The sequence below is a fragment of the Lissotriton vulgaris genome, chromosome 9 (assembly GCF_964263255.1).
Source record: "Lissotriton vulgaris chromosome 9, aLisVul1.2, whole genome shotgun sequence".
Classification (NCBI taxonomy): Eukaryota; Metazoa; Chordata; class Amphibia; order Caudata; family Salamandridae; genus Lissotriton; species Lissotriton vulgaris.
The window spans coordinates 1,026,245,851-1,026,272,111 of NC_141697.1; the positions used below are offsets into that span (position 1 = coordinate 1,026,245,851).

The window sequence follows — 26,261 nt, forward strand, 5'->3', positions numbered from 1 at the left end:
ATAGAGCAGTCATCTGTTATCACATTGTGTGACTAATGGCACTAAAACTAGCAAGAATACTTCAAGACAGCAGGAAGGTGGATCATTCATTAACTCTTAACACTTCCTCCACTGCATCTGTAGTCTCTGCTACTTGAATGTATTTTAATGCCCTTGTGAAAACAGGTGCATTGTTCCTTAATGGTGAAATTTGCAGATGGTGACATGTTAAAATATCTTCTTGTGGATGTTTTGACCCCTTATTCAATTTCACAAAACCTGGCATGTAATCCTATGTTTTGCTATGTTCAGAATGAAACTCCTTTCATATTGGATGTACTAATTGAACACTTATGCAATGAATGAGTTTAGAAGTAACTGCCATGTTTATTCAGTGCTGCATTCCTGAATTTGACACATTTCTAACTGCGCCAGTGAGGTCAAGTAATTTGACAAGCATTTTCTTAATGTTTGGAAAACTGTTAGACCTGGCATCCTTGATATGGTTTCCCTGGAATTGTTGCCTATTGTCCTCCTGTTTTGCTGACGTCATGTGTGCTGGTTTTAGGACTCTGGGCTCTTTACCACTGATAAACAGTGCTAAAGTGCATGTCTCCTCTACCTAAAACATGGTGTAATTGGTGCAGCCACAATTGGCATGTTTAATTTATTATAAGCCCCCCTAGTAAAGTGCACTACATGTGCCCCAGGTCTGTAAATTAAATGCTATTAGTGGGCCTGCAGCACTGATTGTGCGACTCACTTCAGTATATCTTTAAACATATCCCAGGCCTGCCACTGCAGAACCTCTGTGTGTAGTTTTAAACTACCATGTCAACCTGGCAAGTTAACCCTCTTGTCAGGCCCAATACTTCTATTTTAATACATGTAGGTCACCCCTAAGGTATTCCCTGTACAGCCCAAGGTGGAGTGCATTTAAAAAGTTGGACATGTACTTTTTGATTTTACATGTCCAGGTAGTGAAAAACTCCTAAATCAGTTTTCCACTTCTGCAAGGCCGATCTCTCCCATAAGTTAATTTTTTGATAAACTTATTACAGTTTAGAAGTGTAAATTCCAATAGGGAAAATAGACTTTTAGAGTTTGGTGTCTCTGGACTCGCAACTTACAATCCAACTTTACCATATGTTGTCTGGGGTGAGTGACAGCTGGACTTAGTGCATTCCCTCCAGACAGCCACACAAAAAGGGAACTTAGGTGTGATTGATGTACCATCCTGGAAAGAATGAAAGGAAGCGGACACCAGAATAGGATGTGCCTGTCCCCACACAGAGCGCTACATACCCCCTGTAGTGAGTCTGGATCCAGGGCAGGAATGCCTCTTTGCACTTGAAAGGCCACTCTTTGAAGTCTCCCCCACTTCAAAAGCAAACCTGTTTATAAGTACTGGACCTCAGACACTACCAGCTCAGTACACTACTGCACCTGAAGGCATTCTGCCAGGAAGGACTACTGTGCTGCTGAAAGGACTGTCACTCTGCTCGACTCCTGCTCTGCTGTGCCTGCCCTACTGCCTGCTACCCTTCGTGCCTGGGTGTGGGAAGGACTGGACCAGCATCTCTACATCCCGAGAACCAAAGTGACTCCAAGGGCTTGCTGGCTTGTGTTCTGAATTCTCTGGGATATCAAAGACTTCTTACAACACTGCTACTGAATCTGGACTCTGCCAACTGTGAGTCTTGCCCTGCCAAGTGGTGCCATTCCTGTCCTCTCTTAGAAGTGGGGTTTCTGTGTTGCAGCTAACAAAATCCACACATTACCGTTGTTGTTCCGGTCGGAACTGACTCATCTCCCCTTAATGCTTATGCATCGCCGCAGAAGACAAAGACATTGCATTGCCGTCTCTGCGGCTCAACGTCAATGCATTGCCTACATATGAAGAAGCCGACAGTGTGGCATCTCGATTTACGCAGCTCAGAACAAACGCATCGCCTACATCCATAGGGGTCAACCTCGATGCATCGCCCCCTCTGCTCCAAACAGTGGAACCAATCAATGGCGCAATAAGGTACTTTTTCAGCGGGACAAGGTTGGTCCCTGTATCCGACCCACGCTTCATCACCGTCGGCTTCAACTTTTGGATTTGACTCTGTCAAGCGCTACCCGATAGCCCTGGTTGATGTTGTATGCTTTTAAGCACGATATTTACAGATAATTTTTTTAAATGTATAATTGCGGTTCTACTTATTGAATTTTTGTGGTTGTGGTGTTTTGTTCATTGAAATAAGCTATATTTTGTGTGCTGCTTCTCACTGTTTTTCTGTAATAAGTGTTGCATAAATACTGCACACATTGCCTCTTCAGTTAAGCTTGACTGGTCTGTGCCAAGCTACCAGAGGGTGAGCAGAGTTTATTTCAGGCTATGTATCGGATTTACACGAACTAAGAATGTTGTCCCTACTTGAACAGACCCTTAAGAACCGATTTGTAACAAAGACCTAATTGAAAAATAGGTTACTTGTGCAGACATCACCTTGGTCACTGCACTCCATCCACTGCCAAAACATGCGGGCCTTTATTGAAAAGTAGTTCTGCAAGGGGGTAGGACTCTAACAGAATTGGTCACATGTACTTGATATGTAGGTGATTGGCCTTAACCCTACTACCATTTGCATATAAATGATCCGGTCAGCGTCCTTTTAAAAGAGTGAATGACAGAGTAGCATGTTTAAACACTATACTTGCCAATTTATAAATGTATTTAATTTTATTGCATGGGGACATAGGCTATTTGGCATGGATGCACCATGGAGCATATGAGCTGGGTCTCGGAACAATGCTCCCTTCTTACCTTTTCCCAGATTGCAGATAATTTTTGTTGTCTTCTTACAGGCCAGTGATTTGGGTTGAAGAGCCTTCTGTCATTCTTAGTGTGTTCCATTTGCCCTGGGCAGCATTCCTATGTTGAAGGAACAGCTGCTGGTTGTGGTATTGTCAAATGTACTGGGTTGCAGGCAGTATTCCAAGTGTTGGGTGGCTTCTGGACAGTGAACTCCTTTTAACATATGGACTGACTGGTTTGATGTTTTTGGTTTGGGGTATCTGCAAGAAATAACGCTAGACTGGGTGTATGTCAATCTGCAGGATAGGTTATAGTCTTACCTTGACTAAAATATAATCTAAACCAACAAATTTGGAAGTGCCGGAGTATAGAAAAGGCACAGGAGTTAGTGTTTTAATCTTCTTATTGAGCATCTAATAAACTGAGCATAGGAAGGTGAGCAAACCCATAAGCATACCTCTTTTCTTTATCACCTCGTGTCTTAGGACCTCTTGTTAATGTGCAATTTATCGTTAACCACTCTTCTTAAGTAGCTCCACTAGACAACACTGTGGAAAAGGTTAGGTGTCTTAAGTTTCCTGCCTATTTTTGATGTCCACACCCATTTGACCCTGACCACTTTTATATATTCAAATAGGGTAAAGGAATATGTCAGCAGCAGTACAGTCCACTTTCTTCTCTGACACTTTCAGAGAGCCAACCCTGTCACTGGGTAAGGGGGACCCTTGATTCTACAGTCTGCTTTGTTTTTTCCCTGCACAAACTTCTTTTCCTGCTTCCACCAGAACAAACATTTTGACTCTTCTTCTGTACTGCACTCTTAGTCGAGTGGAATGCCAAAAAGAAGCCTGGGCATTCAACTACAGCAGCAGCTTTTTTTGTTTCATTAGGCCTGGCATTAGCCAAGTCCTTTTGATTCTACTCAAACTATGTATATAATATACATATACGGGTTTAAGCTAGACCTACTCATTCATTTACCTCTTTAAGTCATTCATAGTAGCTCTTGATTATTTTTTCACACTTTAAAAATGTTTATTCTGTGTTGTGTTTGGTGAGTGTTTTTTAATTTGACTTTGCACTTCAACATTCTTCCTGCTCTCAGCACTGCTCAGTGTAGAGAGCATCAGTGCAAATTTTCTCTTTTGCTTAAAGCCCCTAGTTAAAGGGTCCCGGCTCACTATGCCACCTAGCTAGGCTGAAGAGGGGGTCCAAGGATGCTTGTGTCTAGTCCAGGGAGGACCTGGCTTGGCTTTTTGGGCTAGACTGTTCACATGATGAGCAGGGCCAAGACTGATTTGCATGTGTCTGGGTCTAAACTGGGGTGGCATGGGGAGTAAAAGAGCTATGGATTTAACCCAGATCTCTTGATTTGGAGTGAATATTTTGATTTGTTCTGCATTCTGTTAATCAATTGTGTGTCTTTTGCTTTCTCGCCCTACGTGCGCCGAGTATTCCCAGACGTGGGTCCCGGGCTCACCTTGTCACTGGATTCAAACTAGCCTGGCTGATGACGGGTAATACCCCAAAATTGGTCCCAGGATGCTGGTTTCTGGTCCAGGGAAAACTTGGTTCGGCCGTTCAGGCTGGACTGCTCCATGAGAAGCAGGGTCAAAACTGATTTGCATATGGCTGACTCTAAACTGGGGTGGCATGGTGAGCAAAAGAACCATTAATTTAACCCAGATCTGTTGACTGGGTGTAAATATTTGATTTGATCTGCATTCCGTCCATTATTTGTGTCTCTTTTGCTTTCTCACCAGAGAGGTGTGGCTAGTAAAATGAGCAACCCCTTGTTTGTGCTCACTCTAAACGAATTATTGGGGAAGCTCCTTTCCATGTGATTGGTGCCTGCTTGACTGGGGGAACAAACAATGTTCTGCCCAGGTGTATGCCTACTTTTGCCTGTGACAGGGCAGGCTTCTTTTAAGTTGATCAAATTCCTGGGCACAGCCTAGATAGTCATCCTGCCAGAGGAATAGAAACACCTCCCTACAAACAAGGCATTTATCCTCCTGTACGAAGAGTTTTCACACCTCAAAAAGTGGTCTATTCAGCAGTAGGTAACAGTTGGAGCTCATGCCAAAGGACCTCCAGAGCCTTTAGGCAGGGAAAAGGGTAACTTTCTAAAAGTACCTTTTCCGTAAAAGTTATTAAAAATTAGATTTTACCATTAAATTGGATTTAGAATACCTATTAAAAATTGTCTTTGAACTAGACCTCTAGCAGTTTTCTAACAGACATTATCAAGATCAAATGAAATAGTTATCTACTATTTTCCTATGGGACAGTCAGCTTTGCTACATTGAAAATTGCTTTTTTGACGTATTCACTGCAAGGACATGTTTAACATGAAATTTTCGCTTGTCCTACTTATAGATTATCATGCACCCTACTTTATAGGCAGTAGTTATTGGCCGTAAGCTTGGAAGTGACTTATTATGATGTATAAGAAAGGTTTAGGCCTATTGAAAGGGGTCATTTTGACAAGTTGAAATTACCGTTTAACACTGCAACAGCCTGGCTGCAATGGTAGGCCTTCAGTTAGGTTTGCCCTGTGACAGTAGTGGATTGCATTATGGGTGATGCAGCCCATCAGTCACCTTTAACTTACAGATCCTGGGTACACTTACTACCGTATTCTAAGGAGTTATAGGTAAGGTAAAAATACGCCAATTTCATCATGTTAAAAGGGGGAGCACAGGCACTTTATCACTGTTTAGCGGGGGTAAAGGGCAGAGTTCTACAGCCAGCAGAAACTGCTAAGGAACATTTCTGGGGTGTACTATGCAAAAACCTTCCTTTTCCTACTCTATTAATCTTATATTGTCCAGTTTCAATCCCCTAGCTGTAGGATCACTGTATTCTCTTAAACGGTCTGATCATTTTTTTGTCCCTTTTTCTTTTCAGCACTCCGAGTTTATTTAAACACCATTCTAATTAAATTCACATGACTATGGAAAAAAGTAATCGGTAAAAGCTCAAGCGGACTGCGGTTTGCCTCTTCTCAGGCATTATTAGTGTGGACATTGGGGGACATTGGTGCAAGATGGCAATCTAGTCAATTGCTTCCGAGTGCCATTTACCAAATTGCTCCTTGAGATTCAGTTCTTCTCCACGTCAAACGCTGTTGGCTGTCTGGTTTTCGGCTGAGCTTATGACCGAAATACACAATTGCAAGAGATTAGAGAGAATTTGGAGAAGCTATTGTATAATCTCTGATAGGCAGATATAAAGCTGTTTTAAAAAATACCATATCGCTATAGAAAAACCAGAGGCTAATTTTTTTCTCAGAAAATTAATAGAGAGTCCAATTTGCATGGAGACGTTTTTAAAATAGTTGAATCTTTTCTTACTATGCAGTCTGCAGTAGTGTAATTACGCCTTTGATCAAACTGTGTGAGAATTTTGTTTGTTGTTTAAAGATGAAAGCAACAAAATCCATAAAGAATTTCATGAGTCATCTGACAATCTTGATTTCATTGTTCTTTTCTCACCATTCTGTCACTCCTACTGGTTCCTCATCAGCTGAGTCAACTGCGTTTTGCTTGAGGAGTCTGCTCAATATATATGGAAACAATGGAGCGGTGCACTTCCAGAATGATGTGGCATTAATAAAGAAGCTTGATCAGTGTCTTCGTAGAAAAAGTCTTTATTTTGTCAGATCCAAATGCGTAGACAAATACTCAACAGCCAACGCGTTTCGTTCATGGAATGAACTTCGTCAGGGCAAGAAATGAAGGTGTTAATGCGGTATCAATATATTCAATAAGTTTGGTGAAATTGTCTCTCAATTTGAACACAGAAATAATATAAAGACGTAGGCCTCCTTGATAAGGGCCGGTAGAGAATGACCTGAGAGGATGTGATGCAGCGTGTCGGCTACTCGATCAGCGCTCTGCTCAATATATACTTTATTGCAGGTCTGGCTTGCTGATGGATTTTTGTCCAGCCCACATTTTAGCTAAAGAATTGCTGGCAGTCAGGCCAGTACTTAATACGTTGTTTAATCTGTCTTTCCCACATACACACTCCTGAAGTGTTGGAAACCTGCTCAGGCTAGTCTGGTTGTTGAATGTTGAAAAACCTACTGATGACCCCACTTAACTGGCCAAACTCAGGCCTATTTCATTCTTACCTGCTGTCTCTAAGATGGTGGAAACATTGTGGATGACTAGTACTCTTAGTATTCGGAAGCACATGATCTTCTTTACTGCACACAATCTGGTTGTAAACTGAGTCATATCACTGGATAAGCGCTCTTCCAGTGTCTCCGAGTTGATCAAACTCAGTTTGGAGTAGGGTCAAATGTGCTCCTTTGATGTTGCTTGACCTTTCAGCTGCATTTGACACTGTGCCACACACAGTTCTGTTGGAACTTCTTCAAAGCATAAGTGCATGACGTTTAGCATTCAGATGGCTGGAATGCTTTCTGTCGTACTGATGCAAACAGTCTCTCTTCCACCGTTCACCTCATAAACTGAATTACTTTGACATGGAGTCCCGCCGGGCTCTTTATTGAGCCCTGCTCTGTTTATATGTGCTGCCCTTGGAGCAATCATCCGGTCTCCATTATAAATAAAATCCTTAACAGTCTACCAGCCAACATAAGTAAGATGCATTGGTTTATAACTGCCAGACTGGACTATGCAAACGCCCTATATCTCGGACTGCATTCATTTACTCTAGCTGTATGCCTCATTCACTGGCGTAGCGCCATAACGCCCTTGTCTGGGCAGCTGTTGCAGTGTATAATTCTTTGTTCATTATTCACACTTTTTTTCCGTCCACTACAGCATGCAGTGTGGGGCAGTGAGTCAGCCCAGTTGTGCAAAAACCATAACAAAACAAAACAAGCCCTAACAAAGCCAAAAGGTTGGTAACCAATGCCAAACCTATTGGCTGTGCCAATGCTGTTTTTTTAAATGGTTTTGATATTAGTCTAGGAAAATCAAAATGTGCCTGACTCTAATTGTGAGGACCTTTTTTCAGTGCTACTGCAGCATATAAGGCTTTATCTCAAAGCGAGATCAGGAAACAGCTCCAGAACTGTGACTCTGGGAATCACTCCTTACCTTGTGTGGTATGTTACATAGAGCATTTCTAAAAGGAATTGTGCCACATCGCTCTCTGAAACAAGCATCTATCATTATTGGAAAGTCCCACAATTTCGAACCTGCACAAAGGCTTACCTGCAGTCAAAAATGTGTACAGAGGAGCTTATTGCATTGGTCTACTGACTGTTGAAAAACTGATTGTATTGCTTAAACTTAAACACTCCAGCTTGTGTTTTAATTTGCCCTAGTTTTCGATTTTGATTGATAGAGAGAACGTCAATTGTATTTTCATGAAATGCCTTTTTAATGTTGTGAGCAGTATTTCATATTAAAATCACACAAACTGTAAATGGACAAACTGTACAACAAAATCACGTTTTATTGCGTGATACCAAATTTCATCTCGTACACACTATAAAATGTAAGAGACTCAGCCAGGCCCTTTTTGGTTCTATTGGATTTCCGTTTTTTTCGTTAGATAGTACAACCTATACTCGCCAGAATTCTTCCCACGCAGTTGGGTCACCAGGATCTATGGGTTACTCCTGTTACTGCACCATTGGGATACTCCTGTTACTGGACCATTGGGATAGATAGGTGCAGTCAACTCGTAAAGGGGCCCCATGGGGAGCGCGCGGTGTGAAGCCTAACATCTGCTATAAGGTAGAGACATGCAGCCTTATATGCTGTCCTAAGATCATGTGATCCCACCCATTGACAACAGACTAGAACTTTACCTCCCAACCTCACTACACTTTTCATGCACCAATAGACTATGGGTGCTGCAAGATCTGGCCCTACTTTCCTGAATTATCAGACAAAAGGAACTCTTTAGTTAACAAAGTTTTCCTTACTACTGTGTTCCTAAACATCCTCGTAACTTTGTTAATAATGACATTTGGTAACAAAATGCCAAATAAACTTTTACGTCTGTACTTCTGTTCATGTAAATGGTGAAAACTCAGAAAGTAGAATTGATTGATTTGAAGAGTATTCCGTGTACCTTGTTTGAAAATGGCTTCTTATTCAGTATTCAAGATGGCTATTTCTAATATGTAAACGAGCCAGTCGCAATAGAACAGCATCACTTGCCATTCAACCCTATTAGTGTGCCCTCTTTGAAGCTACAGGCTTTTTAAAAATTATTTTTATTGATAACTTAACCAAGACATCAGCAATAGGAAAGCAGCATTTAAAGAATCTATAGACCTAGTTACAATCATTTTAATTATTATGCAAGGTTTCTTTTCCCCATGGAATGCCGACCCTTCAGTTCCTCGTATTGGGAAGGGTCCTGAGCCAGCCAACGTAGATATGTCTCCCTAAATGAATTCCATGTACCACACATTTGCACCCACTTCTTCGGGCAGCCACGGCGTTTATAAACTGTCTTTTCGGAAATCATACACTAGTCCATATCCTCCATCCATGCCTGAAGTGTTGGTGTTTCGGGAGCACCCCATGATTTCGCTATGTTTCGTTTTGCAATTGTCATTCCCAATGTAGCCTGGTATTTTTCTTTACTATTCAAGTCTGTAGCCCCCCCATACGTTAAGGAGGCACTGCTTAAGCTCTGGCTCCAATTTAAACTCCAGTGTCTCTCCCATACACTGTATGACTGCTTCCCAGTATTTATGTACATGAAGTCCTAAATTATGTGGTAAAATGTGCCTTCTTGCCCTCAGTGCCTTCTACAAGTAGGATCTGTCCTACGACCAATCTTAACAAGAGTGTGGCCCGAGAAGTATATTCTGTGAAATATTTTGAGTTGTATTAATTTAAGTCTCGAAGAAATGGCCATCTCCCGGGATGAGGCCAATGCCTCCTGACACTCCTCATCGTCTACTACTGCCTGCAGAGCATGCCTGATTTGTATGTATCAGAACCGTTCTGTGACTTCTAGATCATATTCTCTCTGCAGCATAGCACCTCCTTGTACACACGTCTCCCACTCGGGTAATACCTATTAGATCCCATCTGTCAAATCCCTTGATGTTCCTCAGGGTCCCAATGCTCGGTATCCCACAGTAGGGGGGCCTGTGTGATCCTATTTGACCATACCAGGCTTTTATTTACCACATGCGTGAGCTGAACAGTATGTTTGGTGAGGCCGGTAAGTGGTATTCGTTCTGGTGCAATGTAGAGAACACTTTCATATCTACCGCCTGGTAAGACCAGTTTGTCCATTCTGTATGCTGGTTCATCATAGGGTCAATATAGGCATTGATTGATCACCAATAGCTGTGATGCCCAGTAATACTTCCGTATATTCGAGAGTCTGATGCCCCATCTTACTACCCCTTACCAGTGCGCTTTGCAGTACATATAAAAATCTAGGGAGTGCCATCATCTTGAATAGGGCTGCGCGTCCCAGGAAAGAGAGTGGAAGGGATCTCCAGTGTCGAACATCTCCCAACAAACGTTGTAATGGGGGTAAAAGGTTTCTATCCTAGAATAAGGCCGGATCATTGGTATTTTATATGCCTAGGTATCGGAACCCCTCTGTGGTGACTGTTGCCTTGCATCACCTAGGTAATGAGGGGAGTGTGCCTCTCAATATATAAATAATTGACTTTGCCCAGTTAATCGTATAGCCCGTATATTTCCCAAAATTTGTACCCATGTTTAAGATGTGCTTAATGAGTATTGGTAGATGCTAGGTATACAAGTATGTCGTCGGCATACAGGGAAATAGGTCCTCCCACTTTCCCATCCAGTGCAAGCCTCTTATTAGTGAATCGCCACAAATCCAGGTTGCCGGGGGTTCGAGTACTAGGGTGAAGATCAAAGAATGGTGCTACAGGCTTGATCAACTCTTTCCATGTTTGTGCAAAATGCGATGCACTGAGTACCCACAACACAAAATCTCTCTATGATTAACTGTTCAATTGGCCCTAATGAATACATCCTCTGCTCTCTGGAGTAGCTGTCTAGATTCAAGCCATTATCTAAGCTGATAAGTCTTTGGTAAAATGGATGTTAGCTCTTTTATTTGCATAAGATTAGTGATCCAGCATTTTGAGACTGTAATTTGTTCTACAAATGATTTAGGTTCTCAAAATAGAAACAGTAAGTGTTTCATATAAAGATCGTTTACGAAAACCTTTATTTTATCATGTTATCATAGGACACAATCTACAATGGCTGCGGTTGCAGTTGTAGCACTTTAGGGAAATATTTCCCCATTGCTACTCCAAAACCCCTGCAGGCATCTAATGCCTGGCAAAGTTGCTTACGTACAGCAGAATTTTTTAATGAAGGTATTCTCTTTTGTAAATGTCTATTTTGTATCTTTTGACATGATTGCGTAAATCTTTGCTAAATTCTGTAAAAGTTTTATGAAGTGTTTGGGGTGAGGGTTTTGAGAAAGGCAGTCCATTACTTTCAAGTGGCCATTATATCGAACTACTATTGAGTTGTTGTCTCACAGATGGGTTTCTAGCAAATGTGCATGTTTGTTATGACCATAAGCTATTTTTTATTTGTTTCACTGCCATCTTGGAAACAAATATGGCTGATTATTATACACAATGCTTATTTGTCCTCTAGTTGTGAAATAGAAATCAAGAAATCTATTTTTGAAGAATTCCTGTGCTGTACACTAGGCAGTAAGCAGACCCTGTAACCAGATGAAGCTCTGATATTAGATTGTTTTTATTTTGCAGCCCAAGTGTGGGTTTATTCCCATCGCCAATTCTGTGAGCAAGGAAGTAAAGCACAGAGTATGTCGATTTTGCATGTATCAGCGTCTCAAGGTAAGTTTAGGGATGCGCTACCTACTCTTATGAAACTTTTGTTATTCAGGCTGTCATGCTTGGTGGGGGACTAAAGTATTTTAAAATACTGATTTGAAAAATAATTAACATGGATAAAGTAAGTTAAATAAGGTATCGTTCATGAATTTTGTTTTTTTCTAGTCCATTATCTTCAGTGGGTCTTCTCACAGTGACATTTGGTGGGGAGGTCTAGGATACAAATAGATTTGGTGCCCAACTTCCTGCCACTGGTTCAGTAGTTACCCATCTGTACATTTGGATTTCAGAATACCTGTTTTCATTCTCCCATTCTAGCTCCCTCTGAGGGAAAAATATCACTTGAACAAAACATGGAATATTTGTAGGCAAGACGATCATCTCTGCCTGTTGGTTTCAGAGACTACTGGGCCTCATAGTATCGTACTTCTAGGCGGTAGGCGGATCAATCAGGGACATTCCAGCAAGCCGGAGGGCGGAGACAGGTGCCCGCGCCTCCCGCTACCCTTTTTTATTTATTTTCATGTGCTGGCGGGGGCGCAGCGGGCGCGCCGAAGGTGCGCCTAAGGTAAGCCCGTCTGCGCCCGTCTGCGCCCACCCGCGACTGGACCGTGCCCAGTGCCGGTCCGGCTGCCCCTTCTCTCTTAGGCATCTTCAGTCCCCTGACTTATAGTCGTGACACCTTGCTCTCCCTGAACCCAGGCTCTCATTTGGGTCTGCATAGGTGTTCGCCGAGCTCCGACACAATATGGGACTGTAAGGTCTGCAATTTCCACCTTCCCCCACGTCTATCACATTCATCTTCTAAAAACCAGAACGAGCTTCCGATTAAGGCAGCTCTCATCAATGCCCGTTCTATGGTGAAACATGCTGAGAATATATTCGAGCTCATTAGAGACAATAATCTGGACATTCTGTTTGTCACGGAAACGTGGCTAAGTGATTCGTGTGCCCCAGTGGTAGAACTGGCAGTCCCACGTGGCTATCGCCTGGCTAGAGCCGATCGCACCTCAGGTAGAGGGGGCGGCACTGCTGTAGTATTCAGAGAAATATGGGCCTTCTCCTGCGACAAATTCTTGAGTGTGCTGGACGCTGAAGCCCTTGACTTCTCCTTTACTCTCTCTCCCCACTTTACCGTAGGAGGGACCTTGATCTATAGACCGCCGGGGCCGATTGGCTCCTTTCTGAGCTCCTTGGGAGACACATTGACGGACCGTGTGTTACGTTTCCCAAAATTTCTCCTTTTGGGAGACTTTAACATACATTTAGATTCCACTAGCTCCTCGGACACATTGGGTCTTCAAGACCTTTTGGCCATAACGCACCTAACTCAGTGGATCTCGAAACCGACGCACTCTCGAGGACATGTGTTGGACCTGGTTTGTTCCAACTTTGCCTTGGTCCTCAAAGATCCCCAGCCAGTTACCTGGTCCGACCATGCTGTGATTATCTTCTCCTGGGATGTGGCACTGCCATTTCACCACCCTCCCCCTCAGTCAGGCCCCTTAGTACGGAAAATTAACATTCCTGGACTGGCTGAAGCCCTCACGCACTCCCAAATGGATCGGACCACCAACCTAGAGGGCCAAGAGGATCTCTTTAACGCCTGGGTCAGTTTGGGAGTAGAGACCATCTCCAAACCGGCTCCGAATATTTCCCGACGCATGCTACCTTCCCAACCTTGGTATACGCCAGCGTTAAAAGAACTAAAAAGGTCTTGCAAGAAATTTGAGCGGCTCTGGAGGGTTGCATACTCCCCGCAAACGAAAGCAGACCTTCGTGCAGCCCAAAGAGAGTACTATACAGCAGTCAAGACTGCGAAAGGTGCCTACTTTGCGACTAGGATCCTAAAAGCGGATAATAATGACAAGGAAATCTTCGCTATAGTCCAAAGCTTTCTGTCACCTCTAGCAGAGCATAAAAGGATCCCGGTTTCTGCTGAATGGTGTGAGGAGCTTTCTTCCTTCTTTATTAATAAGATCAGGCTTATTGAAGAGGGATTAGCTTTGAGTAATGCTGCCTCACACCCTTTGGAGCTGACATCTGGTGCCCCTGCTAGTAGTTGCCTGGCCAAATTCACTATGGTAGATCAATTGGACATCCTAGCACTGCTGAAATCTCTTAAATCAGGCTCCCCCTCGGACCCATGCCTGGCAAGAGTTCTGGCGGGAGTAGCAGATTGTGTAGGGTCTGAGGTCACTACTATGATCAATTGGTCTTTGCAATCGGCAGTGGTACCTAAGCAGTGGAAGCAAGCTAAACTCCTGCCTCTCCTGAAGAAACCCTCGGCAGACCCCGCTACTGCAGCCAATTACTGCCCCATCTCCTTGCTCCCGGCACTGGCGAAAGTCTGCGAAAAGGTTGTTTTTCGGCAGCTGAACGCCTTTGTGGAGGAGTCTGGTGCACTTCATCCAGCCCAGTCGGGCTTTAGGGCCTCCTTTAGCATGGAGACAGCCTTGGTGGAGGTGGTGGAAGCCATTAGGGAGTGCACGGACAAGGGTGGCAGAGCGGCGCTAATCTTATTGGACCTCTCTGCCGCCTTTGATACGGTTCCTCACCAACTCCTCCTGGCTCGCCTCACTGATATTGGCATCACTGGGGCTGTGTGGTCTTGGCTGGAGTCTTTTCTGGACACCCGCTATCAGCAAGTCTGGATGCACCCGTACTCTTCTTCGGCCAGGCTCGTTCAGACCGGGGTCCCACAGGGCTCAACATTGAGCCCACTTCTTTTTAACATCTATATGACCCCGCTGATCTACCTGGCCGAGGAGCTGGGTGCTAAAATTATGGCCTACGCTGATGACACCCAGCTCCTGTTCACCTGGGGTAACTCGACATTAGAAACGGATGCAGCACAAAAGTGCCTGGCAGCCGTCTTCACCTGGTTGGCTCATGCCAAACTTAAATGCAATGAGGGAAAATCAGAGATTTTACTATATGGTCAATTTCCAAACCAATTCACTGAATTGGTTTGGCCTCCTGATTTTCCCCGTCCCCTCTCTGAAGGTGGCCCAGCCAAGAACCGGGGCATCTGGTTCAACGAAGATTTGAGGTTCGCAGAGCAGATCAAGCGACTGACGGGTGCCTGCTTCGGGACCCTCAGATCTCTGAGCAGATTCTTTCCTCTATTGCCCCAGCCAGCCAAAGAAACGGTCGCTAGAGCCCTCATATTGTCCCGCCTGGATTATGCTAACGCTTTGTATCTGGGATCACCCTCCTTTCTGGTAAATAAACTACAGGTCATCCAAAAAGGCGCCGCGAGACTCCTGCTGGGTATCTCTAGACGAAATAGCATAAGATCGCAACTGGCCACACTTCACTGGCTGCCGGTGGCCCAAAGAGTCCAATTCAAGGCTCTGGTACTCACGCATCGAGCCCTTCATGATACTGGCCCCGCCTATCTCAGGAAAAGAGTGACTTTCCATGTCCCAAGTCGCCACCTTAGGTCGGCCTCCCAACGCCGGATGGTAGTCCCCCGCTTCCGGCGAACCAGATTGGGCGGTCAATCTTTTTCGGTCAAAGCCGCTGCCCTCTGGAATTCCCTCCCATTTACTCTCAGGGACACCAGAGATCTTGGCAGCTTTAAGAAGCTCCTTAAGACGCATCTTTTTAATATAGCCTACTAAAGTTATGTTCTGCTGTTCAGCTCTCGACTTCTCTGTGGTTATGCTTCGCGCCAGGATACTCAAGAGTAGTTGTGCGTGTAATAAATACCCATATAACATAACATAACATAACATAACTTCTATGTGGTGACTGTAGGCAACTAAGTCACAATGCTGGCACAACTGTGCTGTCCTGCACTGTTTCAACTTTTCTGGCTGACTGAATGTTTTTCTTCAGTTGAGTCAACATCCTTAAGCCTCCCATTGACATTCCTTCAATGTACATGGCTACAGGTGTGCTCAAAGTGTGCCTTTATTAGAGGATGGGTACTGCCCCCTCACCAAGATATAGGGAGACTGACACTTGATGGTAGTTGATTAGTGGTTGGATCTTTTTAGCTGTACCCCTGTGAGAGGTGTCAAGCTGCCCTACAAATCAAATGGGTTCAGTGCCACTTAGCTGAAATCTTACATTTCTGCTAAGTATCTGTTGTGCAAGTCTCTTAATGTGTGGTATGCATGGCAACTGTGTGACTGGTTTTCAGTACTAAATGTCACTGCATTTTGTGTAAGATAGTTAACATCCGGGTCAAGGCCATTTCAGGTTTTCTTTCTTTGGAGCAGCCCCTGGGCCCACTGCTTCAGCGATAATCATAATGGCTTTCCCCTTGTCTTGATTTTGGATAGAAGTTTACATTAACCCCAGATAACTGTTTCCCCAGCAATACTTTTCGGAAACTGGAATAACTGTCAGGAAAGCGCCGGGCCCCATTTCAGTCCTTCAAAAGCTATATCTTATTTGGGTGTGTGACATGGAACATCCAGTATTACACTGCCGTCCATTATTTGCTTCTCACTCTTTTAGTTTTGGAAGACAGTAACATGCCTGCAAAGATATTAACCCACTTGATTGCTTAGGGTTCTGGATTTTTAATGTGCAACGTATTATTGGATTGGTTCCCCTGCAGTGCCCAATTACAATGAGTACTTTATTTTCCATGACTTCTGACTAAAGTTTTGCTCTTCCACCCTGAAGGGAGGCGGAAGAAGAATAGATGCACTGGAGGAAATCTGTTGCCCTGACTTCAAGGTCCAGGTTTGCATTAAAATAAAACCTCTAGAGGGCAACTCTTGATGAAATCCACCACAGAATCTACTAGACCTCTAGACCCACATGATCAGGAACGGACCTGGGGACTATCTGATTCATAAAAAGAAGGTCGAAAACACTGAAGGGCTTTGCCTGTCACTGAATTTGCACGGTCCCCTGGGCCTTGAATCTTGGTCTTCAATCCAGAGGCGGACAGGAGTCATTCTGAAGGTTGCTGAGCCTTCTGCTGCCTGTCCTTGGTGTTAAGGAAGCCTGCATTATATCTTCCCTTCCTGAGCCAGAAATGGATCTTAGGATTATCCATGTTTCACCCAATTCCCCTTAGATTCTGTTGACCAAGGATCCATACCTGAACTCCGAACCATTCACCTATGATTTATGCTTCGTGAGATATATCAGTTTGGAGGACAATTTGCACCTTGCCTCTAAACATAGAGGTCTCAATGTCCTCAGTGAGTGTTAGGCAGTATGGTGAAGAGTCCATTGATGAAACCTAGGGTGAAGGTAAAAGAGGCTGGCGGTAATTTGGAGCAGCAATCGTGACAAGTGAGGGGCCCCCAGTCATTCATCTATTCTGTCAACAGTAGTGCTGCCTTAAATACGGTCATAGCTAGCAAGTCAGTGTGGAAAGAGTGTAGTAAGAGGGCCAAATCTACTGAACCACATATGTTTTCGACTGACATAGAGAGTGGGATTTTATCTGAATAGTTTGAATGGTATGAAGGGCAATGTAATGGTTGGTGCCTCATAAACTGCCAGCCAAGTAGGTGCTTTTACAAGGAAGAGTGTGTGCATGGCGTGGTTGTAAAGGGCTTGCATTCCTTAAATGATCACACTGCATAATGACGATCATGCAATTGAGTTTAAATAAGCATTAAAAACCCGATTAGAAGTTGCACACACATGTACGAGGTCCATCTTTTAATGGAATTTGATTATTTGAAACTCCATTACAAGATGGCTGCCTTATTTGCGCATACATGTACAGCATATATATTGTAATAGAGTAAACTTTCCATGGCTGATCACTAAATGGCAGTAGTATGCTCCACCTGTCAATCTGCAGAATTAGTTGCAAAAAATTGTTTAGATAAGTAACAGTTTTACTGCTAGTAATCTGGCCACATGTATCTATGAAATGAAAGCAATCATTTGGTTGCTGTGTCAAAGGTGAAGTTGCAGGTGAACTCAGTTTAATGATAAAAATAACCTTTTTTTTATATGATACTTCGTGCCATGCTTTTGCCATTCAAAGCACTGTAAATGGGAGTCATTATTGTTACCCAGTGCAAAGGTGTTCGGTTTACTGATGTGGGAAGATTTGAAGGCTGAATTTGCCTTGCTTTCTTTCAACCTCATTACCTGCGGATTATTATTTTTTTTAAACTCTTTTTATTAAACAAGCAAAGGAAAAAGACATTACAAAAAGAAAAACAAAGACCGCAGCTGAGCGCTTACAATCCTCAATCAAATAGGTTTCTATGGCTAAATACAGAATCAATTGTTACGAAAATCAGTACTGGGATCATGGGGATTCCTGTGCTACCAATTCCAACCTAGGAACCTAGGCATAGGTGGCTCACAGATCTCGCCTCGATAACTGTTCCATGCCCCCCATCTCCTCCCCCACTTCTTCGGGCAACTCCTGGCCACATACACTGTTTTCTCTTTAAACATGCACCAGTCGAGATCCTCCGCCCACTTGGTGACTCGGGGTGGCTGACAGGCCCCCCCAGAGCTGAGCTATATTCCGTTTTGCAACCATATACGCTAGCGTCACCCATTGCTTCTTGTACTCAGTAAGATCTGTGGGTTCCCACACATTCAACAGACATCATCGGGCTTCTGGTCGTATCTCCCCCCCCCAAAACTTCCCTCAGTGTATCATGAATCTTCGTCCAGAATGTCTGTATCGCCACACAATGCCAAAGAATTTGTATTAAGGTGCCAGTTTCTCCACACTCTCTCCTGCACTCGTCTCTCCCACTGCGTCCCATTTGTAGCAAGCGAGGCCCAGTTATATAGGATCTATGCAAAATTTTCAATTGCACAAGGCGGAACCGCATCTGGATAGCAACTACTTTTGGGGAGGAAACTGCCTCCACCCAATCTTCATCATCCAGTTCTAACCCACCTGCACTCCACTGGGCTCTAATTCGCTCCAATGGGTTCTCCATGTTATTTACCAGCTTCCTATATATCAAAGAAATAGTTTTCTCAGGAATGTGCCCATCTAGCACACGGTCCTCAAGAGGCGACGCCTCCGGGAGTATGGCGTTCCTAGGGACGTGGGAGGTGAGGGCATGCCTCACCTGCCGATACCTGTAGTGTTCATTATCTTGTAGCCTAAATGATTGTTGGAGAGACTCAAATGTACGCACTGAATCCTTCCCCCACACATCCTTTATCTGGGTAATTCCGATAAGGTCCCATTTGTCAAACCCTTTAGTGTTCTACAGACTACCCAGCCTCTCCGAGTTTAAGAGAGGAGTGGCCAACATCAACTTGCCTTCCCACCCAAGGTATCTATTGGCCGCGTGCCAAACCTGGACCGAGTGCGCGGTCGGATTGGTCAATGAAAATCTTCCCGGCCTGGAATACAGAGCTCTATCGATCATCCCACCCGGGGCCTGACCCCGGTCCATGGCGTAGCCTGGATCGCCCGGGAGTCCATAGACCACATGGTTCACCGCCGCCAACTGCGAAGCCCAGTAGTATTTTCTCAAGTCTGGGAGTCCAATCCCACCATCATACCACGGGAGAGTTAGTTTAATGAAAGCTATCCGGGCCCTGCCATCCCACAGGAGTTGTCGCTGAAGAGCCTCAATTGCCTTACAATAGGAGGCCGGCACTGGGTCCATTGAATTCTGCAAAGCATACAAGAACTGAGGAAGAGCCATCATCTTGAAAAGAGCGGCTCTTCTGAGCAGAGAAAGTGGAAGTGCCCCCAGTGCTCCACATCTTTCTTACACCTGTTCAGTGGGGAAGCTAAGTTATTAGCATAGCGCAATTGTGGATCAAGCGTGATATGAATTCCTAAATACTTGAATCCAATTGTCTCAATGTGTATTGGGCACGAATGCGGGATCACTGGGGGGGAGGGGGGCGGGGGGGGGGGGGGGGGGTCACCCACAAGGCCAAAGAGCACCGACTTTGCCCAATTTATGGCCAATCCGGAGTAACTACCGTAAATGGCGAGTACATCCATAAAGTTATGCAGGGATTCCTTGGGACTGGTAAGATAGAGCAAAACGTCATCTGCATAAATCAAGATTTTATCTTCCCAGTCTGGCAACCATCGTAAGCCCCGTATTGATCTATCCCATCTGATCCAGGCTGCCAATGGTTCCATCGTGAGCACGAAGAGTAGTGGGGACAGCGGGCAGCCCTGCCCCGTACCTCTCTCCAGCGGGAAGTCACCAGACTTACAGTTATTGACAACCACCCTAGACAGGGGGTTGGCATACAATAGACGCACCCAACTAATAAACTCACTGCCAGAGCCCAGCTTTGCCAATACTGCAAATAGATACTGCCACTCCACTCTATCAAAGGCTATGGTGGCGTCTACGGAGACCAACACCGTGCAGCCTCCGCAAATTCAGCGCCGTGTTGCGACGCAGCATAAAACCGGACTGGTCCGGGTGAATCAGATTCGTAATCACTTTAACTAGTCAAGTGGCAAGAAGTTTCGCTAATATTTTGGGCTCTGCATTGAGGAGTGATATGGGCCTATACGAGGAGCATTGCGCCTTAGGTTTACCTGCTTTATGGATAACCACTATGTTGGCCACTCTTTGATAGTAAGGAAGCTGACCCTTCTCCCTGCTTTCCAAAAACATGGCACGGACATGCGGGGCAAGTCTGCTGGCATTTAGCTTGTATAGCTCAATCGGTATCCCATTGGGGCTAGTCGCTTTACCGTATTTTATCTGTCAACCTGCTGATTATTTAAGATATAAGCCATAGATGATAAATCACTTCATCAGTTTGCTAGGCACAAAGCTTTCAAATACTCTGAAGTGATAGTTGGAATGAACAGTGATGTGATTTGCTTATTTGATTGACGATGATATCCATTATATTTGGAGACCCCCTTGCAAGCTAATAGAACATTTGCTGGTTTTGTCCTTTCTTTTCCATGAACGAGTTACCAGATAGCCTATTGTGATAGTTTTTACCTTGAGCCGGACTGTGATGCATATTATTTTTACTGCATACAGTTATTGTTCCATATTTTATACTATAAAAAGAAAGCACAGAAATGTGTTGAGGACCAGGGTGTGGGTTTGTGAATGAAAGCTACCCTACCATAGTGCGGCTAGGACTTATTGATTGCAGATCCTGTAACACATACTTTTGTGTGTTACATTGAATCCCCCATATACAGATGTTCACCCTTTTGAGCGCAGGTGTCTTTCCTATTAATAACATTTATCAAAGTTTGCATGCTAATTTAATTTACATCTGACCCACAGTCGGATAGAGTAGCATTGCAGAAAACCTTCAGCTAAACATGACCAGTAAATGTTACTTCTGTTTGTTGTGTTTACAGGTAGCGAAAGGAAAATGGAAGAGAATAAGTAGATACTGTCCGTTGGATCTCTTCTCAGGGTAAGAATGCTATATATTCTGTCTTAGATCATTTTTTCCCCTAAGTTTGTGCTTCATATTTTTCTTTAGCCTACAATGACATTTAAAAGATTGTATGGCTTTATGAGTTTGCTTTATGATAGAACATGTGTGGCTAGATGGTTACAGTTTGTTTCCTTTTTTTCAGTGGGTTGGATCTCCTGTTCTACTGGTCGTAATTGGTTATGGGTCTGTTTGCTAAAGTATTTGTCTAGCTCTAGGTAGTCACCTTTCTCTGCTTGGAAGGACATATTGTGCACTCGAATGGTCCGGATTACCAGGCACATGTTTTTCTTCCAAATTGCTTTTGCTGTTTCTCTAAGTAGCAGAGACTATCTTCTAGTCTTCTTTCCAATGTCCTCCCGAACTCAAGTCATGCTGCTTTCTACAGAGATTCGGGTGTTCATTTGATGTAAGATTCACATTTCTGTAGGTGACACTCTCCAGAACCATCTTGTTTTTAAACTAATTTTATGGAGGTTTTGTAATTAACAAAGTATAGGCACAGCTCTGACATAGAGAATCACCGTTTCCCACATGACACAATGTCCCAACATCAGCGAAGAGCGCTGTGCTCTGTGGTGAGATTTGCCGCATTTGTCCCCAGAGTTCTTCAGTGTTACAGAGTTACGCCAATGGAAAGTCAGCAGAGTTTTTCAGCCTATGTTGGGGGCATGTAGACAATGGCTAACTGGGAAGGGGCAGTAGGGGGAAAGGGTTGAGAGCAGAGATGGGCTATCAACTGAAGGGGCGGGGGATCAAGTTTATAATGTGGGGGTGAGGGCGATGGACCTCGAGCAGAATTTTGGTTGCAGAGAGGCAGGAAAGGGGATAACAGCAGATTAAGGTGGGTGCAAACTTTCCATTGATAATGCATCCTGTGCTGGTTCTATTGGATGTCGTTGGAGGCTCCGGGCCTCCTTCCTGTGTAGGCACCTGGCCTCTGCCATTGTGCACTGCATGGGGGAATTCTACTCTACCATTACATTGTGACAGTGCATTTGGCTATGAGGAGGGCCAAGTCAAGAAATCGGGAGATGGCTATCTTCTGCTTTTTGTGGCACCTGTAAAGGCCGATGGCCCCAGCTTCCTAGGTGTCTAGACTGGGCACTTTAGTCACATTGGAAAGAGTTTTGTCACCTCTGTCCAATAAGTTATTAGTGCAGGGCAGGCCCAGAGAGTGTGCTTGAAGTTGTCCGCTGTTGAATCACAATGTGGTTAGGAGAACGTGGTATCCACAAAAAGATTGGATCTTTGCTGGGGAATGATATGCTCTGTGTGGTATACAACGTTTACAACGAAGTTTTTACCACACACTACCACTACAACGCAGGCATTACCACGCATACCATTACAACGCATTGCGCTGGGGGCGCTCTAGGATAGGGAATAAGTATCATTTTATATCCAACACCTTCCCTAGTGTCCACGGGGACTGGAGTTGGAATATAAAATTATACTTACCACTATCCAGCACCTCTAAGCGCTATGCGTTGTAACGGTATGCGTTGTAAATACCGCGTTGTAATGGTATGCGTGGTAAAAGTATGCGTTGTAACGTCATACATCCGCTCTGTGCAGAATATAGAACTGTATTAACTTGAACCATGTTTTGCGTGACACTCCGAGGGCTCTAGACCATTCCCTGTTATTGAGGACACTACCGAGCTTTGTTTCCTATGTATCCCTATGAGGTTCCAGGAAAATCGCGGAGTGGGTTTCCGAGGCTTTCTAAATCCAGGTGAGCAATCCCGAATAATACGGTAGCCTCTCAAGATTTCTCTGGGCCACCTGCACCAGCCTGGAGGATATCATGGGTGAATAGGATCAAGGGGTCAATGCCCTCAGCAGCTGTTCCTGCATCAGCTTGGGATTTAGGGAGCATGTGCCAGCTGGGCTAAGCCGAGCTATCCAGCAGAATAGCCTCTGCAACTCGGCCTAGAGGTAATAAGATCAGAGTTCTAGACTCCCATGTCACCAGCCTCAATGGCAGCTTCAGCATGGCCAGCGATGTCCTACGCCAAGAAGAGTGCCAGACAGGCTCATCGAGTATCTTATCCAGGTCGCTGGAGAAGATGCGGGGTAGTTCCAAGGGGAGGTTAATAAAGAAGTATAGCAGTTGCGGAAGCATCACAGTCGTCGAGACAGTGAATGTGATTTGGTGTAAATTTGGTTAGTATTTTCTGAAAAGTTTGTATGTTTCACACCGCTGAGGATTTGCAGACCCCTTAGATCTTAAGATAAGAACTCATTTGCTGCCACCACATGAACAAAGATGCAGTAACAGTCATTTTAGGACTTCAGGGACTGAGTCCTAAAGGTTAAAACAAGATATAAGGGGGCAGTGTTTGGCTACCCTGTTCACCTAGGTCTAATGGGGGAGAGTCCCAAAGGCAAAAATTATTTCTTTCTCAAATTTTTTTTATTGAGCAGTTTAAAACAGAAGTGCAGAATAGGAGTCTTGGGTATGAGGTGTCAGATTACATAGTACCAGATAACTTGTGTGCCTCCCATCGCCGCAGTATGACCCACACTCCCTCTCCCAATTGGCCTCCAGAGTCTTTTTCGTTTACCTGCGGAAGTCAGATTATAGTGGAGAGATATACGGTGGGGACTCGAACTTTCCATATGCAAGTGCTTGCCACTGGCCCTATGTCTTTGTATACTTTTGTGAGCATGCCCTCGCCCAGTAGATAGGCTCCTCTGCCAGCCTACAACACTCGATATTGGATCTTAATTCTATTTCGAAATTATATTTATAATCATCACAAATTTGAGGGGGGAACCCCCTCAAATACGTTGTAATTGAAAATATATATTTTTAAAAGCACAGGCTCTCGCACTTAAAAATAAACAAAAACAATAAAAGAGGTGGGTCTGTTCCCAGGAGGCAGTACAAGGTAATTTATAGGAGGATGTGCGGCCACCTTCCTGTACCTCCATGAGGCCTTGGGGACCCCATCCCATCCCCAAGGCCAATATGTTAATTAAAGGGTCGGCTATATTTTCTCCCCCAGCTACATTAACAGCAAACATCACCCCAGCCATAGCACTAATTTTAACAGTGTGGTTGAAGGCAGAGCACATTACTTCAGAAAGCATGTTAACATGAGCAAAACAATGCAGGCCCCAGATCTCTATGCAAGCAAAAGATTAATGTAAAGTCCAGGAAAAAGCTTAACATTCCTTATAATTTCCATGTAACACCGCGTCTGTCGTATTCACTGATAGAACTCGCCTGATTAAGAGACCATAACCTTGTAGGCAGCACTAGTTCCATTCCCTCTAAAAGGGATCAACAGCACCACTCCTGCACATGGCCATAAAGTAATGGGAATACCTTTCAAATGGTGGTAAGGCCAATACACACCAGGAACATGATCTGTAAGATGAGAACAGTAATGGCTATATGACCCAGCTGGTTAAGTACTACATCATTCTGGATATTTACTTCTCATAAATGAGGGACGGACGTAATGTAAATCTCAGAAATAGAACCGGCGGCCATTTATAAAGCAAGCGTAGCCCCTGTGGTGAACTTTGAGGGTAAACCATGGTCATCCCTGTTGGAGCATTTATAAACCATGATTGACTATGCCGAACAATAATAAACATCATGGGTGTAGGTCGTTCTTTTTTTTTTATATATATAATTCTTTTTATTAAAGAAAGCATCAGCAAAAAATTACAATACAGAGGTTACTTCAGAGTTGCAAATTATACATCAGGGGTTCACAGGATAAATTATATTCACAAACGAAAGGGAACTTCACGGGGAGGGAGGGTCATCAAAATCAGCATTTCTAGGTGGTGTACAAATTTCTCCTCTGTAACGATTCCAGGGTCCCCATACCAGTGACCACTTTCGAGGGCGTCCCCTCGCAAGATACATAGTTTTTCCCTAAACATACACCAATCTAAGTTGTTTTCACACACTTCTAGGGTGGGAGGTTGTTCGGCTCCCCACAGCTGGGCTATATTTCTTTTAGCTAACCTGAAGCTCAGAGTAGACCATCGCGTCTGTGAGGTATTTAAGTCGGTAGGCTCCCATATGTTTATGAGGTATCTCCTTGCCTCTGGCATCAGAGAGACCCCCAACACCCTATGCAGAGTGTCGTGTATCTTGCGCCAATATGTGGTGATGTGTTCACATTCCCAGATGATGTGTAGAAAGGTACCTGTAAGACCACATTGCCGTCTATATAATCCTGTATCAGACAGTCCCATGCGCACCAGCCGCGGTCCCGTGATGTAGACCCTATGCAGTATCTTAAGCTGAACCAGCCTCAGGCGAGCTGGAATGGCGACCTCCCTTAGGGAAGACACTGCTGTCTGCCAGTCTTTGTCATCTAGCTCTATCCCATCCTGCACTCACTTGTCCCTCAGCGCCTCAAGGAGATCCGCTCTATGATTAATTTGTTTCTTATATATCAAGGAGATCGTTTTTTCAGGAAGGTCGCGTCCAGTATTCTATCCTCCAGAGGTGAAGCCTCCGGGGATTCCGCATCCCCAGGCAGTGCCGAGTGAAACGAATGCCGGACCTGTGCATAGCGGAAATATTCAGCATTTGTTAGTTCATATTCCAGCTGCATTTCCTCAAACAATTTAATCCTCCCCTTCCCCCAGATATCCTTAACTGTGGAGATCCCTATAAGGTCCCACTTATCAAAACATTTTGTCCTCCAGAGCTTACCTAGCTTCTCGGAGTCCCAGAGCAGGGTGGCCATGGTCAGTTTATCTCTCCAACCCAGGGAACTCGTGGCGTCATTCCAGATCCGGACTGTATGATTGTTGTCCACGTCAAAGCCAGTTTCTTCGGTCTGGAGTACAAGGCCCAGCTATACCTACCCCTGGGAAGAAGCCATTTATCCATGGCATATCCAGGGTCCTCAACTGGACCATATGTGCCATGATTGATAACCGGCAGGCACAGTATCCAAGGTATTCTGCAGGGCGTAGAGAAAACGAGGCAGAGCCATCATTTTAAAGAGGGCTGCCCTATACAAAAAATGAAAGAGGAAGCTTCCTCCAGTTGGCAATATCACTCCTGAGCCTCTGCAAAGGGGGGAGGAAATTTTGGGCATATCTAACTGAGGGATCAAGCGAGATAAAAACTCCCAAATACTTGAAACCTTCTGTATTGACTTGTATGGGACAGTTTCGCAGAGGGACAAGGGGTCTCCCCTCAATACAAACAACAAGGATTTTCCCCAGTTGATTGAGAGTCCCGAATTTCTCCCAAAAGAGGCCAGGACATCGAAGATCACAATAAGGGCCTTACGGGGAGCGGTCAGGTAGAGCAGAATATCATCTGCATATAAA

The 26,261-nt window shown here is 44.4% G+C and overlaps 1 protein-coding gene across 1 annotated transcript in view; it reads left to right on the forward strand.

The window, feature by feature from the left end:
- IPPK (inositol-pentakisphosphate 2-kinase) overlaps positions 1-26,261 on the forward strand; it is a 311,737-nt gene that overhangs the window by 166,104 nt on the left and 119,372 nt on the right. The window contains exons 6-7 of the mRNA XM_086938932.1: positions 11,505-11,594; positions 20,863-20,921. Coding sequence (XP_086795058.1) covers positions 11,505-11,594; positions 20,863-20,921 — 149 coding nt within the window. The remainder of the gene's footprint in view (positions 1-11,504; positions 11,595-20,862; positions 20,922-26,261) is intronic.